At 37.1% G+C, this 18,079-nt stretch overlaps 2 protein-coding genes and 1 pseudogene across 2 annotated transcripts; all 3 read left to right on the forward strand.

The window, feature by feature from the left end:
• The first annotated feature begins 1,318 nt into the window (after positions 1-1,318).
• LOC149040573 (uncharacterized) lies at positions 1,319-2,271 on the forward strand (annotated as a pseudogene).
• A 5,518-nt stretch (positions 2,272-7,789) lies between these two features.
• LOC113680071 (uncharacterized) lies at positions 7,790-9,137 on the forward strand. The gene has a single exon (XM_089182485.1). It carries the CDS (start codon positions 7,919-7,921, stop codon positions 8,813-8,815), a length of 897 nt encoding a protein of 298 aa, XP_089038611.1. The 5' UTR covers positions 7,790-7,918; the 3' UTR covers positions 8,816-9,137.
• Positions 9,138-15,061: 5,924 nt separating this feature from the next.
• Positions 15,062-15,962, forward strand: LOC113674516 (uncharacterized). Its single transcript, XM_027190998.2, is given in 2 exon segments — positions 15,062-15,513; positions 15,515-15,962. Coding segments are annotated over 2 exon segments (900 nt in total).
• The last annotated feature ends 2,117 nt before the right edge of the window (positions 15,963-18,079 follow it).

Below are 18,079 nucleotides of genomic sequence, written 5' to 3' on the forward strand. Positions count from 1 at the left end.
CCGCCGTCATATTTAGTCCTTTGCTCAATTTGATTGCTGTCAAGAACAATCGATCCACCAAAAGAGGCACCTTTCCTTCAATCCGACAGCCCTCCAAGGAGGGCTGTCTATTGATACCCAATATTAATATTAAAGCCAGGTTTACAATCTCAATCACGTATATTTATTGTCTATATAATAAAATGAAAATTACACGTTCAAAGATATGAATTTGATGTTCTCGTGATATGATTGATATCTCACTTGTTAGATATTGTTCTTGCCACTTTAACATACAATCCTTATCTTCCCGCCACCGAGAAATTAGTCCACGCTTTCATCACAAGCAGATTGGACTATTGTAACTCACTTTTATATGGACTACTCTAGTGCGCTCTCACTAAACTGCAGCGTGTTCAAAACGCAGCTGCAAGATTTCTGTATCTAGCACCACGGTATTGCCATATCACACCGATATTATACAAATTACACTGGCTACCTGTAACGTTTAGAATAGAAAATGAGATTATTGTAATCACTCACAAAGCAATCCATGGTACATCTCCTGATTATTCATCATCTCTCGTAAAATTTAAACCTAATCCTTCCTACAGCCTCAGATCAAATAATAAATATCTGCTTTCAAATCCAAACTTCAGGACTCTTCCTACTCTTGGTGACCGAGTCTTTGTAACCGCCGCACCAAAACTGTAGAATGATCTTCCGTTAGATCTTAGATGCACCTCCGATTTTAAAGTTTTTAAACGTAATTTGAAGACTCACCTTTTTAAAAAAGCCTTTTCTGATATATTATTGTAATTTATAGACTAGATAATTATTAATTAGTGTAATTTTGACTACATATTGTTATACTTTATATATTATATTTTACTTTTTGATATTTAATTGTAAAGTGCATTTGAAAACTGCCTAGTTGGATTTGTGCGGTATAAATAAATGTGCAGAATGGTTACGTGATACAATCCAGTCTTTGAATCCTAGCATCGAAATTCTGGCCGGGCGTTGACGAGAAGACTCATGTGATAGTTGACTGAGAATAGAAACGGTACAAACATCTAAATGATTAAAATTAAAAGCAAAGCATTTTGTCGCTCATAGAAAACTTACCAACGATACAAGTGCAACGATTAATGGGCTTTCGGAGGGTTTTCTTCCTCTTGTAGTGGAACGAAAAATAATCGACGATGATGATTGAATTAACCTATAATTTTTCCCCTATAATGTTATATATTCTCAGTTATTAGACGACAGTTTTAAGAAAATTTAACTCTAAGATCTAGGAAATAGCTTATCTCCGATAGTATTTTGCAGTTTGACTATGATAAGGTAAAAAACTTGGTCCAAATTAACGAAATACAGATGTACGCTTCTATCCAAAATTTCGGTTCATTTGGACTCAAATTAACATGCTCTAGTTACCTCCTTTATGATCCCGCCTGTGAGACAGTGGAACGTAAGGCTGTCAATTAATGTCTCATTAATTAAAATAGTTTTTAACATAAAATATGATATTACGGCAAAAAATTAGACTGTCTAATTATGATTATTCTTTTGAAGTCTTGTCCGGTATGTTTGCTTTACTTGAGATCTCCCTTGTAAGAAAATAAAGTCTTTAATTAAGAAGTTATGACCAACTTTCGATAACGCAATCTTTATATAACTACATGCTAAAAGTGCACAATGTTTACTATCGCTATAAAGATTCTGTTTAAGGATTTCAGCAGTTGGATGGTCGAGCGATCTCCGTAATTTACCCGAGATGAATTTCATTCAGCTTAACGATTACCCCGTTGTTTCTACTCGAAAATGTCGCCACACCGTGTTGAGAGGAACGCATAACGAAAAGCTGAAATCCTCTCAGTTCTTCTTCGAAGGATAACGAAAAGCTGAAATCCTCTCAGTTCTTCTTCGAAGGAAATGTAAAAAAATTGGAGGGTAAATGTTTTAAAACAAAAGTTATGTAAGGGAAAATGTTCTTCACTCGATGAAGAAAACGCCTTACAGAGCTGTTCTGGAGTTTTCACCCACCTGTGATGTGTTAAGCGCAGCGTGTACGTACCCCACTGGCCTCGATCTTCGAGGAAAAGGAAAATGAAACCACACCGGGGGAGTACTGTTTGCTATGGAGGATTTTATAAGAAGAAGGTTCCAAAATAACTCAAAACATCAACCAGCACGTCGCGGCTCTTAGTGTGAGTGGTACCCTGCAACTGAAGAGTTGCAGCGAAGCCAGTCGACAAAATGTCGATAAAAAATAAAGTTCGGATATAACGCGCGCAGTCATTGGTTGAAAGAGCGTGCTCTATGAGAGTATAGAGCATAGAGCTGAGCTAAAGCTGTTACGCCATCTGCCAAATTGTACTATGTTCGACCTTTTCCGGGACTTCTTTTTAGCTTTTTTCCGATAATTGAAAGTGAAATTTCGGAACAAGTGAGCCGGCAAGTAGTAACAGAAGAACCAAACAAAGGTTTGTAAACATACCAGGCGCCGTAATTTACGTTAGTAAAACTTGAGCAGATACGAAAATCCTCAAAGGAAAAACAAAATAGACATTCCGAGTTTTAAAGATTAATTCACGCTCAGTTAGATTGCAAGCTTACGTACGGAAATAAAAATTAAACACAGCTAACACTCATATTGTATAAATAGTTCAGTGTTCAAAAACAAAACAGAACAAAACAGAAATGATGAAAAATATAACCAAACTGGCGTAACTGTTAAAATTTGTTCTAATCATGACGGTGTCTGAGCGAATATCATCATGCTGAAGTCCATCGCGGCTCGCTCATTATGGCGATCTCCGGTCATCACAGTAAAGCAGGCCTCAGAAACTATATTGGCTGCCCTTCGAGTGAAAAAATAAGAACTTGCTCTGATATCCTTTCCGATGCGTTGAGTGGAAATTAACATCTGTCACTGCAGCCGAGTTTTGCCGCGCTGTCACTCCCGAGCGATATTCATGTTCCGGTGAATTCGGCTGTCGTTCATTCAAAAAACACTTGCCTTGAACAGTTTGTTTTCTACCTTGTCATGTGAAAAAACTTGCGTCTTTTCATAAGCCATAATTCAGCTTAAGTTCACTGAACGTTTCACTTCAAGATTCTGTATTAGAGACTTAAAAACTTCAGGCAAAAGAGTTAAATTAAAAAAACGAAGAAGTGGGGAGAAACGCGAGACGTAGTCGAGCGTTTCTCCCTACACTTCTTTCGTGCTCTAGCCGCTTCCTGCGTGCTTTATAACAGAACAGAGCACAGTCAAAGCTTCTCTATTTGTTAAATAATATACATGAAAAGATACGAGATAGCTTATCATAATTATGCAGAAGCAAAGCGCGCGCAACAAGTGCAAAAATGATTTATTCAAAATTCTGCATTCGGTCAAAACAACCGCGTATGATCAAAATAATAATATATATATGTTATTTGCCGGTTGGGAGGTCCGTGTGGTGAAAAACTGTGACCGAGGTCTTGAAAATACTGCCCGAGGCCGTAGGCCGAGGGCAGCATTTTCAAGACCGAGGTCACAGTTTTTCACCATACGGACCGACCCTTAGCCGGTAAATAACATATTTATTGTTTTTAAACTTGACGAAATTCTTTCCGAAAGAACCCGAAGGATTTATGGCCGTAAATACGGCAAGATCTTCCACAAACTGAACAATTTTTGAGTGAGTAAATGGTAGTTAAAACAGAGGTGATGCAAATTTAAGAGAGATGCCTCAGCGAAACATTTTCATTTCCGTAACGATAAAGGTGATTTAAAAGGCTTCCAAACAAACTTTGAAACATTATTTTTACAAGTATCTGTCACAATCTGACACCTGTCAATTAGAGAGCGCGCAAGAAAAAAAAATCGTAGGAACATTTGAAAACCAACAGAACTTAGTTTGGCAAGGACTGTCACGACAATGTTTTCTTCAAAATCAGTTAATGATCTAACGGAAAGTATTATTCACTCTCATCGACCATTCATTCATGTACGAAGATTTACCTCTGTTCATTAAGTAAATGGCGAGGAAAGTAATTGTGAGTAAATTCAATTTTTTTATTTTGAAGTTGTGAGAGTTTGCTCGTTTGTTTGCTGTAATGGCGTGTTTAACTCTGATCTTTCCTTCACAAAAACTAAATTCGAACGGCACACTCCAACGAGACACAAGGGAATGTAATGCGACCTTTTCTCAAAAAATTCCTTCATTTTCTGTTGTGCAATTTAAGGTACAAATGTCCAAATTGAACGGAATTGGAAAGACTCACCAGGAGCGTATATTTGTTGTAGAACTTAAATTAAAACTTCGCTCGCTCTTTCACTATGAACAAATTGCTCGAGAAAATTCAGATATTAAATGAATGAAAGTTCCATCGTTCAGTTTAACTGTAACCAAATACCTCACGTTTCAACTTTCTGGGTACTTTTTGTGAACGATTAAAATTAATTGCAGACGGTTTTTAGGCCGCTTGTCAACCAACGTAATGACACTATTGTTTATACAAATTCATTCTGAAACCAATATTTTTCTGTCAACCAAAGTGATTTGATAGAGAGAAAAGAGAGGATTCATAAGTTATTTATCGGCTTGAGGTAGTGACCGAAGTGTTTGCTTAAAAATACTGCCCAGCCGGAAAACGAGGTATATTTATGAAAAATGACAACGAAAGTTCGGATGTACTCGGCGACTCACGAAAGCGTTACCGTGGCCCGTGGGCAGAGATAGGAAAATACTGACCGGGTAAAGAACCAATCAGATTGCAAGATTCGTTACCGTGCCCTCTAAAAAAACAATAAATATATGTTATTTACCGGCTGGGAGGTTCGTATGGTGAAAAACTGTAACCGAGGTCTCGAAAATACTGCCCGAGGCCGTAGGCCGAGGGCAGCATTTTCAAGACCGAGGTCACAGTTTTTCACCATACGGACCGACCCTTAGCCGGTAAATAACATATTTATTTTTTTGAAACTTGAAGAAATTCTTTCCGAAAGAACCCGAATGGTTTAGGGCTGTAAATACGGCAATATCTTCCGTAGACTGAACGGTTTTTGAGCGAGTAAATGGTAGTTAAAATAGAGGTGATACAAATTCAAGAGAGATGCCCCAGCGAAACATTTTCATTTCCGTAACGATATTTTATAAGGCTTCCAAACAAACTTTAAAACATTATTTTTACAAGTATCGGTCACAATCTGACACCTGTCAATTAGAGAGCACGTAAGTAAAAAAAGCGTAAGAGCATTTGAAAAACAACGGAACTAGTTTAACAAGGACTGTCACGACAATGTTTTCTTCATAAAGAGTCAATGATCTAACGGAAAGTATTATTCATTCTCATCGACGATTCATTCATGTACGAAGATTTACCTCTGCTCAATAAGTAAACGGCGAGGAAAGTGATTGTGAGTAAATTCAATTTTTTTTACTTGGAAGTTGTGAGAGTTTGCTGTTTGTTTGCTGCAATGGCGTGTGTAAATCTGGTCTTTCCTTCACAAAAACTAAATTCGAATGGCACACTCCAACGAGACACAAGGGAATTTAATGCGGCCATTTCTCAAAAAATTCCTACAGTTTCTGTTGTGCAATTTACAGTACAAATGTTCAAATTGAATGGACTTGGAAAGACTCACCGAGAGCGTATATTTGTTGTAGAGCTTAAATTAAAACTTCGCTCGCTCTTTCACTGCGAACAAATTGCTAGAGAAAATTCAGGTATTAAATGAATGAAAGTTCCATCGTTCAGTTTAACTGTAACCAAATACCTGACGTTTTAACTTTCTAGGTACTTTTTGTGAACGATTAAAATTAATTACAGACGGGTTTTAGGCCGCTTGTCAACCAACGTAATGTCACTATTGTTTTTACAAATTCATTCTGAAACCAATATTTTTCTGTCAACCAAAATGATTTGAGTGAGAGAAAAGAGAGGATTCATATGTTATTTATCGGCTTGAGGTAGTAACCGACGTGTTTGCTTAAAAATACTGCTCAGCCGGAAAAACGAGATATATTTATGAAAAATGGCAACGAATGTTGGGATGTACTTGGCGACTCACGAAAGCGTTACCGTGGCCCGTGGGTAGAGATAGGAAAATACTAACCGGGTAAAGAACCAATCAGATTGCAAGATTCGTTACCGTGCCCTCTCAAAAAAAAATATATACAATGATATTTTCACATCTTTAAGGCGCAAAAAAGTTCAAAGTCCGGCTGAACAGTTCAGGGAATCGTTCAGTCTATGTCCGAATCACTTTCGATGAAATGGAATCGTCGTTTGCGAGGTTTAACCATGTTTGTTTTTAATTTCGGCGTAGAATCGCTCGAGCAAAGTGTTAAGCTGGGCCGACTCGTAATTTTGATTTCCTTGGCAATTCCCTTCTCAAAACACCACATTTTCCAAACCGACAACCGAAAAGTACTGCTTTTTACAGTGTTTTTGTTGTTAGAGCTGTTTTTAAGCTACTGTATTGTTGGGGTGCTGAAAGAAAACCTTCTTAAAACACCAGCCATTGTTTCGCTTACAAATTTTCAGCGTATCCAAATGTTGCGACATCCAAGGCTCACATTTGATTGGCTATCTATGAGTTTCTTTGGTTATTGACCAGTCAGAATGTCTAGTTTGTTGCTTTCTGTGCACTGAATTAACCATCTTCTTCATTGAATTACTTGAAAACTGCATTTATCTTATCCAATCAGAACTGACCAATTTCTTCATGTATATTATTAAGTAACATAACTTCTCAGGTAAACGCCAAAAGCTTTCAAAACTCTATTCAAAGTTTTTAGAAACTATTCATCTCCATTTATTTGATTTTCAGGCATATGATTCTCCAGACGAAGCTGTTTTGCTGGCGGTTTGGGTTTACTTAGATACAGGACTATCTTTGAATTAACGACGTACAGGTGTAGTATAGCTTACCTGTTGTTCCTGTTCAGCTGCACTCAAGACGTCTTCCGACATTTAGATATCATATGTCAGATATTTTGAAAGCTAATTTCGAGTCTTGATAGTTGTGTGTTTATTCTCTATCACTATTCCCTGGCGTGCTGTTTTCTTGTTCATTCGGAAAAGCGCCTTTGGTCAAATTTGACTCCATCTTATTTTTCAGAGGACACGAAGTACTTCGTTATCAGTGAGGTATGTTCTTAAGATTCCATTCGTTTACAAACTCTAGTTTTGGGGAGATGAGGTAAAGCGAGTTAAAATGTATGGAGAGAAGTTATGGAAAATCCTTTGTAACCCTGTGGGAAATTTTAGAATTTAAGTTTTATTTCCTTCTTTTAATGCTTATGAAACGGTTGATGTATTTGAGACCTCATGTGAAAAGCCTGTTGCTTCTCAGCCTTCGCTACAAGTGGAAAATAACACATGAGAAAGATTTTTGCTTTTGAAAATTTTACTTATATTTCAGCGTACCAAACAGTTAGTTTGTCTTTGAAATTTTCAAGTCGGTAACAACAACAAGCGTATATCTAAAAGCAGCTCCAGGAAGAGGAGCACGTCTTTCTACTCAGTCTTTCTACTGTATTTCTGGAAGATTACTAAATTTTTGTTAATGCTATCTTTTCTTGGAGGCTGTAAATATTTTTCAAGCAAACGATATCACAAGTGGCAAAGTGTTCCGCTTATTCAGTGAACATCGAAAAAGTTCTACATTATTAAAATCGTCTTTATTGAAAGAAAAAAATGGGAATAAGCTGAATGATTAAATTCCCAGATATGAATCTCGCATAAAGAAAAACGAGGATCAGTCTAAGTCAACGGACGAAACTTAGTTGGTCAAAACACGTTAAAAAAAAAAAAAAAAAACGTAAAAAGCAATATTTGACATACATCTTAATTGAGAAAAATGAATTCGTCAGTATTCCATTTTATCTCAGACTGAACTGTTTCCTGTTATTTTCAAAGCAGCTAACAGAACTCAGAGAAAATGCGGCCTCTCTACTCAGCTTCAGAGTGTATTCCATGGCTTGTGGTCCTCATCATCGAGTGTCTGGCCATAGTCATCCTTAATACTATCACCGTTGTTGTTTTTGTGAAGAAGAAGCGTCAGTTACAGCGGCGGAGTACACATTTAATCATCCATCTGGCGATGGTCGATCTCTTAGTGGGCGTAGTCTCTGGGCCGCTACACATTGAAATAGGAATGTCGCAGTTCTGTCCTCTATGGAAAGAAAAGACTATTTCGTCTCATTATTTATCTTTTGCATTTGTATATTTATTCTCGTCCACTTCCCTTACAAATCTTATTGCTATTTCCTTAGAACGGCTACACGCAACATTTTTTCCATTCAGGCATCGCTTTGTGAGGAAATGGGTTTATAGAACCATAATTATTATCATTTGGTTAATAGCTATTGTTAGAGAGGTCGCTCAAATTGTCTTAGAGGGAATCGCTGATCGAGCTGTAATTAATACTTACTTGTACATCCTATTTTATGCAGTTTCACTATTTGTTATTTGTGTATCTTACATCCTCATTGCTATAAAAGTACGATGTAGTCGTCATCCTCAATTCCATTCCAGGTCCAAAAGAGAAAGAAAACTGACGGGTACTGCGCTTATCGTCTCACTTGTATCGTTACTTTGTTTACTACCCGCGATGATATATGTAGCGTGTCTTCGCGTTTCCTTCACTTGCTTCAGAAATTTTCATATTAATATAGTTGTGACAGTTCTATTTTTAGCCAACTCACTTGTAAATCCTATAATATACGCTCTTCGGATGCCAGGATTCAGAAAATGTTTATTACAGCTAGTTTACAGGGTTCCACACCTTTCTGATGGCCCAGCAAACCTGCCACTTCGTAACCTTCGGAGAGCGTAGATAAATGGTAGGAAAACTATTGATGAAGTTTGTTTCTAAATAACTTTAACTTCTTAGTCGAGCATCATGCATTTCCATCTTATTTTTTGGTTCTCATTAAAATCTTAACAATAAGAAAAACTACGCAGGTAACAGATAATTGATACACCATAATTTTGCCTTTTAATAAAAACAGTATACTTACTCGACGTTGTCATCATTTCCATGACAGCTTGACTTAAACCAAAATAAATGCGACTCTTAACAAGCCCGGGATTAATAACTTAGAGGGACTCTTCCACACCCTCCCCCACCCCCAAATGTTAAGGAGGCTGCATGAACACTAAATAAGTCCTCTGTTGCCTAATTGAAAAGCACTTTGCGCAAAGCAAAGCGATACAAAAATGTGCGCGAATGAAAAAGTCAAAATCGTATCTACAACCTCTTGAATAACCACAGCTATCATATGGACAGGAGTGTTTTAACGGGAACTGAAACACTCACGTGCACACTCGTAATATCAATACGACCACCACATCCCGGAACCGAGTGACGTATTTTTCGTATGTAACAAGTGGTGTGGTGATATTGAGCAACGATGTCAGGATTTGAGTCTCTTTAAACTTTGCTGAGTGAATTTTGTTTGTTTGTTTGTCGTTTGGAATATTAACTGGCGGCAAGATTCATTGTGGTAAGCGACGAGGATGTAAATGCATTTCCCGAACAACGAGAAAACCAAGATTTTCAAGGAATTTCCCGAAAGCTGCGATTAAACATGGGTCAATTTTTATCTGTCCGTACTGAACAGCCTTAAATGGTTTTTATTGAAGAGAGGCTGAAAATAAAAGGATCTGATGATTTTAGTCAGAGTCAATAATCGAATTTTATTTAAGCTTATAAAACTAGTTTATATGTATCTTGGCCTAACTGACGGTGTTATTTTTAAACCTTTTTATATTTAGACATCGGGAGTTTTGTTTCTATTAATACCCAGTATTAATGTTAAAGCCAGGTTTACAATCTCAACCTCGTATATTTATTGTCAATATAATTAGAAAGAAAATTAAACGGTGGCTCAAAGATATGAATTTGATGTTCTCGTGATATGATAAATATCTTACTGGTTTGCTGCGCTCACTTATTTGATATTGGTTTTTGCAAAAATTCATTCACTTTACCGAAATAAATCCATCAACGTGGGTTAACTCACAAGTAGCGTGAAACGAAGAAATATCTCATGCAAAGCATAAACTGTTGGAATATTTACGGCGGTTTTTATGTCATGGTTATTTTTAAAGCAGGTTTATTCCACAGCTATTCGAGTTACCCTGCATGGGCGGACGACCTCTTATCAAATTGTTTTTCTTACTGAAACTAATTACCGCAGTAAAACAATGTTTTTAAGGTTTGCATTTAACAACCGTTTTTTATCTTTTGATGTCAAAAGATTTCCTCGACCACTTTATCGTTGCGTTTGGCAGAAAACAAGAGGGAAAAATCATTAAACGAAGCAGAAAATTTAGCCATTGCAACGACATTTAAATCGGGAGTCTTATATTTAAAAAAGATAAAAAGAGAGTGTCTTTGTAAGAGCGGTCCGGTCGATTTTGCTTGAGACACGGATTTCGCTCGTTTCTTGTGTATTGTAAGACACTCATGTACCTTTACTAAAACAACAATAATTTTGATCGGATCTCTTCTTTATTTTTCAGAGTTTTACGGAAATTAAATTTCACTCGAGCAAAGGCTTGTCGTGACACTTTTCAAAACTTTAATTTCATACAACTTTGGAGGACAATTTACAAAAAACTACGGAACTCAGAAAAAAACAACTAACGCAGCCATGTATATTAACTTTATCTTATCTATCGAGGTGACTTTCGTAAACATCACGTTTCAATCAAGGAAACAGGAAGACTTGAATAACACCTTATCGGTTCGCCTAAATCACAAACGCCAAAACCAATCAAATTCAAGGTAAATTTTTGAAAAAATGAGGCGTTCTTAACTGATCCAACTAACATAGCTAGGAAGTAGGTGCCATAGAAAAGGTAACTACAGAAAAAAAACTTTGCGGCCCGACCTTTACGAGAACTTTATAACTCCGTGAACTTACCTAATTTTTGGCAATCTCCAAGTTTGGCCGCCATTTTGAGGGACTTGTCAACATGAAGCGTAACCGATATAAATCAAGCTGGTAGATCTAAAACCGTCAGAAATACATACGAAAGCAATTCAATTTAACGTTACTTTCAATTCAAGCTGCAAAATTTGAAACTGTTCGTTAAACTTACCATCCCCATGCGACCATTTCTTCCAACAATTCAAACATCACAACTAGTGTTCGAATTCCCCTTAGTTGTGTTAGTGGAATTAATTAAATCTCTATCATTTTGCATACATTCTTGGGAACAGCAAAATAACTTAGTACAAACATTCTAAGTATAGTGTTTATTCCGTGCAATGGGGCATAAATAAAAGGTTCTGGCGGAAAATACACCTTATTTTATACCACTGATGACAGGCAAAAAGGTTATATGGGTACCCCGGTTAAAAATATATTGATAACTCTATTAATTAATACCAGCTCTAATTTAAAGGAGAAAGTTATGGGAATAAAGTAAAAGTTGTCTGTACCACGAAGCATGCCTTCATTGTTTAGACTGATAGTCCTAAAGCTTTTTAAGCATGTATTCCAATATCTTATGACGATAAGCCCGCCTCCCACCCCACCCCGCGCTATACTGTTTTAACTCAGCGGCTGGTCTGCGGTCACGTTTATGAGGTAAACATACCGATCGATTCCTGATCAACGTGCTTGTCGATCGGAAAATCAAAATACCAGCGTGATATTGCCGCGAAGATGAAGCAGTTGTGTTATTTGATTCGTACTTCACATTCAAATCGAAGCTTGGGTGGCACAGGTTATTTCTTACGGTGGAATCGACGAGAGGAATTCGAACACTAGTCGTAGTGTTTGAATTGTTGGAAGAAATGGTCGCATGGGGATGGTAAGTTTAACGAACAGTTTCAAATTTTGCCGCTTGAATTGAAAGTAGAGTTAATTTGAATTGCTTTCGTATGTATTTCTGACGGTTTTAGATCTTCCAGCTTGATTTATATCGGTTACGCTTCATGTTGACAAGTCCCTCAAAATGGCGGCCAAACTTGACATGTAGATTACCGAAAATTAGGTAAGTTCACGGAGTTATAAAGTTCTCGTATAAAGGTCGGGCCGCAAAGTTTTTTTCTGTAGTTACCTTCTCTATGACAACTACTTCCTAGCTATGTTACTTGGATCAGTTTAGAACGCCTCACTTTTTCAAAAATTTACCTTGAATTTGATCGGTTTTGCCGTGTGTGATTTAGGCGAACCGATAAGGTGTCATTCAAGTCTTCCTGTTTCCTTGATTGAAACGTGATGTTTGCGAAAGTCGCCTCGATAGATAAGATAAAGTTAATATACAAGGCTGTGGTATTTGCTTTTTTCTGAGTTCCGTAGTTTTTTGTAAATTGTCCTCCAAAGTTGTATGAAATTAAAGTCTCGAAAAGTGTCACGACAAGCCTTCGCTCGAGTGAAATTTAATTTCCGTAAAACTCCGAAAAGTAAAGAGATCCGATCAAACTGATTTTTGTTTTAGTATAGGTACATGAATGTCTTACAACACACAAGAAACGAGCGAAATCCGTGTCTCAAGCAAAATCTACCGGACCGCTCTTACAGAGACACTCTATTAAGTTTCAAAAAGGCTGATTGGTTCAGATGAGGAGTTTCTAGTAAAGCCATCAATAGACGAGTCTTACAGTGTATTAGATCAACTACTTCAGTATAAAGATATCAATGTTATATCAAATCAAATCAATGTTATATCAAATCAAGAGAAAATTATCTTGCCGAAATTAAAATCTTCCTGTACATTTCAGATGAAAGGCTTTAAGAAACATTCCGTCCATAGGCTTCGTTTTATGGGCAACTGGGTTTATGATGTCTACTTTTCGGATTGAATGGCTACAGAAGTAAGACTCCAGCAGGTTTAAAGAATTGAAGTGTGTGATCAACAAAAGTGTTTAAATTAGCGTCTATGTTAATAGTCTAAACAAGGTTGTGACGTTCCAAACATGGCTGTATTTTTAAGAAATATACTTTACAAAAGCAATGGAGGACTCTTTGCCGCGTTTCCAAAAGTTCATAGAAATCGGCCAGGCTGAATGATCGTGCATTGAGAGAGTACTCCGAAAGTTCTACATTTCCGGTTTAAATAACTCCTTTTATCGTTCTCCCCCACCCCCCACCCCCCCTCCCCCATTCGAGAGAAAGTAAGGCAATATAATCATAATTCCTTACTTGAATTGCCTCATTATGTATATATTTCCAGACGTTTTAAATACAGTCTTCAAAAGTTTGGATTCGTTTCTGTAAATTATGTAAATGAACACAAAAACTCCGGGACAAAATCGTGTCAAACAAAACAAAGACTGTAGGAGCCAAAAACACCTTAAAACACCATGCTTGAAATATCGCGTACTGTCTTTGGATTTTATATGATCTGGGATCTGCAATATGGTTGGGTGATACGCTCCAGTCTCTGAATCGAGTTCTGGCTGAACGTAGACGAGTAGACTCATATAAGAGTTGCAATTGATTAACGATAGAAACATCTAAACGACTAGAATGAAAGGCAATGCATTTTGTCGATTTTAGAAAACTAAAAAGCGATACAAGTGCAACGATTAGTGAGCTTCCATTCAGTTTTCTTTCTCTGTGAGTGGAATATTATAACAACATCGATATAAAGTCGGTTTGTTCATCTTTTAAAATAGGCGATATGTTTGGTGTGAAAGACCCTCGTGGGCTCCGTACGTGTGTGGTTTACAAGTTTTTATGAGCGAGCTCTAATGCCTGCTATGTCGGCGAAACCCTCGACATTTATCCACACGTGTACGTGAGCACTTGATCAGTGATAGGACCTCTCAAATTTTCAGACATTTACATAATTCTCCACAATGTCGCACTCTTTGTTCTGATGTGCGTTTTGACACTTTAGATCACGCTGCCACGACTTTTCAACTTAAAATCAAAGACAAAATTATCACCAAGTGAAAAATCATCGACTAAAGAAGTTTTTTAAGGAAAAAACAAATTTGTGAACCAAAATTAAAAACAATTAAAAAAAATGCCTCGTATTTCAATTTTGAAATGTTTTCTCAGTCAGTTAAATTGCCTTCGTCAGTGATATAACTTCTCCTATAAACACCAAAGGCTTTCAAAACTGCATTCAAGGTTTCTAGAAACTATTCATCTTCATTTATTTGATATTCAGATTCTCCAGACAAAGCTGTTTTGCCGGCGATTTGGGTTCACATAGATGAGGAACTTTCTTTGAATTAACCACCTACAGGTGGTAGTGTAGCTTACTTGTTGTTCCTATTCAGTTGCAGTCAAAACGTCGTACGACATCTAGATGTCATATGTCAGACATTTGCAAAACTAATTTCGAGTCTTGATAGTGATATGTTTATTCTCTATCACTATTCCTTGGCTTGTTGTTTTCTTATTCACTCGGAAAATCACCTTTGGTCAAATTTGACTAAATTTACTTCGTTATCAATGATGAGGTATGTTAGCAAAATTTAATTCGTTTACAAATTCTGGTTTTGCGTAGAAGAGGTAAAACGAGTTAAAATGGGTGGAGGGAAGTTATTGAAAATCCTCTGTAAGCCTGTGGAAAATTTTAACCAAAAGCTTTCAAACCATCATTCAAGGATTTTAGAAACTATTTATTTTCACTCGTTTGATGTGCTTATGTCGATTCAGCTGTTTTGACGTGGATTTACGACGATACAGGAATTTAAACACACTAAAAATCGCGATGCTTTTATCTGTAATTCTTGTTTAGCTGCTTTCCGCCTATTCAGGAAAAAGTTGATCATGATTACATTTCCGAATATGAATCTTGCATAAGGAAACATGAGGATCACTTTAAGTCAACGGACGAAACTTAGTTGGTCAAAACACGTTAAAAAACATAGAAAAGTAATATTTGACATGATATTATAAGTTTGTTCTGTTGTCTCACGACAAAGTCATTTGATGTGAGACAAAAGAACAAACTTATAATAACATCCAACTACCACGATGAACACCAACCTATTTCATAACAATATTTGACACATTTCTTTATTGAGAATATTGAATTCATATTTCATTTCATCTGTAATTCAACTGTTTCCCGTTATTTTCATAGCAGCTGGCAGAGCTCAGAGAAAATGCAGCCTCTCTACTCAGCTTCGCAGTGTATTCCATGGCTTGTGGTTCTCATCATGGAATGTCTGGCCATAGTCATTCTTAATATCATCACCATTGTTGTTTTTATTAAGAAGAAGCGTCAGCTACAGCGGCGGAGTGTGTATTTGATCATCCACCTAGCGATGGTCGATCTCCTAGCGGGCGCAGTCTCTGGGCCGCTGCAGATTGAAAACAGAATGTCGCAGGTCTGTCCTCTATGGAATTACAGACAAAAGATTAGTTGGTCTTATCATTTATCTTTTGCATTTTTACATTTATTCTCGTTCACTTCCCTAACAAATCTTATGGCTATTTCCTTAGAACGGCTACACGCAACATTTTTTCCATTCAGGCATCGCTTTGTGAGGAAATGGGTTCATAAAACCATAATTATTGTCATTTGGTTAATAGCTATTGTTAGAGAAGTCGCCCAAATTTTTATGGGAAATTGGTTATTTCGAGGTAATTAATGCTTACTTGTATATCCTATTTTACGCAGTTTCTCTACTTGTTATCTGTGTATCTTATATCCTCATTACTATTAAGGTAGGATGTAGTCGTCATCCTCAATTCCATTCTAGGTCCAAAAGAGAAAGAAAACTGACGGGTACTGCGCTTATCGTCTCACTTGTATCATTACTTTGTTATCTACCAGCGATAATATATGTAACGTGTCTTCGCGTTTCCTTGACTTGTTTCAGAAATTTTCATATTGATATGGTTGTGTTACTTCTATTCTTAGCTAACTCACTTGGAAATCCTATAATTTACGCTCTTCGGATGCCAGGATTCAGAGAAGATTTATTACAGCTATTTTACAGGGTTCCAGACCTTTCTAACGCCCCAGCAAACCTGCCACTTCGTAATCCTAGGAGAACATAGATAAATGGTAGGAAAATTGTTGATGAAGTCTGTTTCTAAATAACTTTAACTTCTTAGTCGAGTAACATGCATTTTCATCCTATTTTTTGGTTCCCATTAAAGTCTTAACACGAGTAAGAAAAACTACGCAGGTGATATACGATCAAATAATTGATACAATATAGTTTTGCCTTTGAATAAAAACAGTATACTCAACTTACTCGACGTTGTGATCATTTGCATGACAGCTTGACCTGAACCAAAATAAATGCGACTTTTAACAAGCCTGAGATGAATAACTTAGAGCAACTCTACCACCACACTCCCAGCCCCTCCCCGACCCCCATATGTTAACGAGGCTGCGTGAACTCTAAAAAAGTCTTCTACTGCCTAATTGAGGAGCACTTTGCTCAAAGCAAAGCCATGCAAAAATGTGAGCGCGAGTGAAAAAGTCAAAATCGTATTTACAACCTTTTGAATAACCACCGCTATCATATGGACGGGAGTATTTTAACGGGAACTGAGGGACTCCTATATGTTAACGAGTCTACGTGAACACTAAAAAAAGTCTTCTACTGCCTAATCGAAGAGCATTTTACGCACAAAAGCGATGCAAAAATGTGCACACTCCTAGTATCAATACGACCACCACATCCCTAAATCGGGTGGCGTATTTTTCGTGTGTAACACGTGGTGTGGTGATATTGAGCCAGAAAACTTAGCCATTGCAACACATATAAATTGGGAGACCTATGTTTCAAAAAGGCTGATTAGTTTCAAATAAGGAATTTTTAACAAAGCCATCAATATACGAGTCTTATGAATAAAGGGGTAAGTTTCTAAAGAAACTGTGGTGCTGCGTCGGTGGGAGAGTAAAGCAGGTAATTTAGTGTTAACAACTGGGTTGAAAACGTAAATTAGTGCGTGATCAATAAAAGTGATTAGATGAGAGTTTATGTTTACAGTCTAAACACAGTTGTGTTGTTATATTCACGTGTGTATTGTTAAGAAATATACTTTGCAAAAGCAATAGAGGACTTTTTCCTAGGTTTCCACAAGTTAATCGAAACCGGCCAGGGTGAGCGATCATGCATTGAGAGAGTACTCCAAAGTTCTGCATTTCCGGCTTAAATAACTCCTTTATGGTGGCTAAAACACTAAAAAATCCGTATCGCTGACAGACAATGAGGTTCAAACTTTCCTAGGAGGGGAAGAAAACCAATACACTAAAAGAAAAACCGAAAGTTGCATATTCAGTGGCTTTGGTGTCAGCATTTCTCTCGGCTGACAATGAAAATCGACAACTGGAAGATTTGCCACTGGCCGATTTTGGCCGTTTACCTGAAAGACTTCTTCTGTCGGAGAAAGTCAATATATGAGAATTTTGTAAATTGAAAATTACGAACATTGTTGTTTTTGAAATCATGATTCATTGCATTTTTCCATCTTAAGAGTCAGCGCCAACGCACTCTACGATTGTTATTCGAGGATTGTTGATTCACTTATTTTCATTCATTAATGAAGTCGGCTTTTCTTCCTAGTAAAGGGCTATTGTGTTTATATGATAAACAAAATAAAACATGGTTGCTTGTAAATATGGAATTTCTCTTCTCGTGCTCAACTCGAAGAGAAATTCCATATTTACCCGCGCCCATGTATTATTCTCTATTTATCGTGCTCCCAACCCCCCACCCCATGTATTATTCTCTATTTATCATGCTCCCCCCTCCCCATTCTAGAGAAAGTAATGCAATATAATCATAATTCCTCACTTGAATTGCCTCATCATATATATATTTCCATACGTTTAAAATACAACCTTCAAAAATTTGGATTCGTTTATGTAAATTATGTAAATGAACACAAAAACTCCGGGACAAAATCGTCTCAAACGAAACAAAGACTGTAGGAGCCAAAAACACCTTCAAGCACTACGCTTTGAATATCGCGTACGTACTGTCTTTGGATTTTATATGATCTGGGATCTGCAATATGGTTAGGCGATACGCCCCAGTCTCGACCACCACTTTGAATGTAGTCGATAACCAAATTATAAATATTGGTGGGTTTTATTGCTACAGGGAAAGGCAGAACGTCGAGTTTTCAAATGGCAAGTATCAAAAATCGGAATCATCATG

The sequence above is a fragment of the Pocillopora damicornis genome, chromosome 9, assembly GCF_964200805.1.
Source record: "Pocillopora damicornis chromosome 9, jaPocDami1.2, whole genome shotgun sequence".
In the NCBI taxonomy this organism is placed as follows: Eukaryota; Metazoa; Cnidaria; class Anthozoa; order Scleractinia; family Pocilloporidae; genus Pocillopora; species Pocillopora damicornis.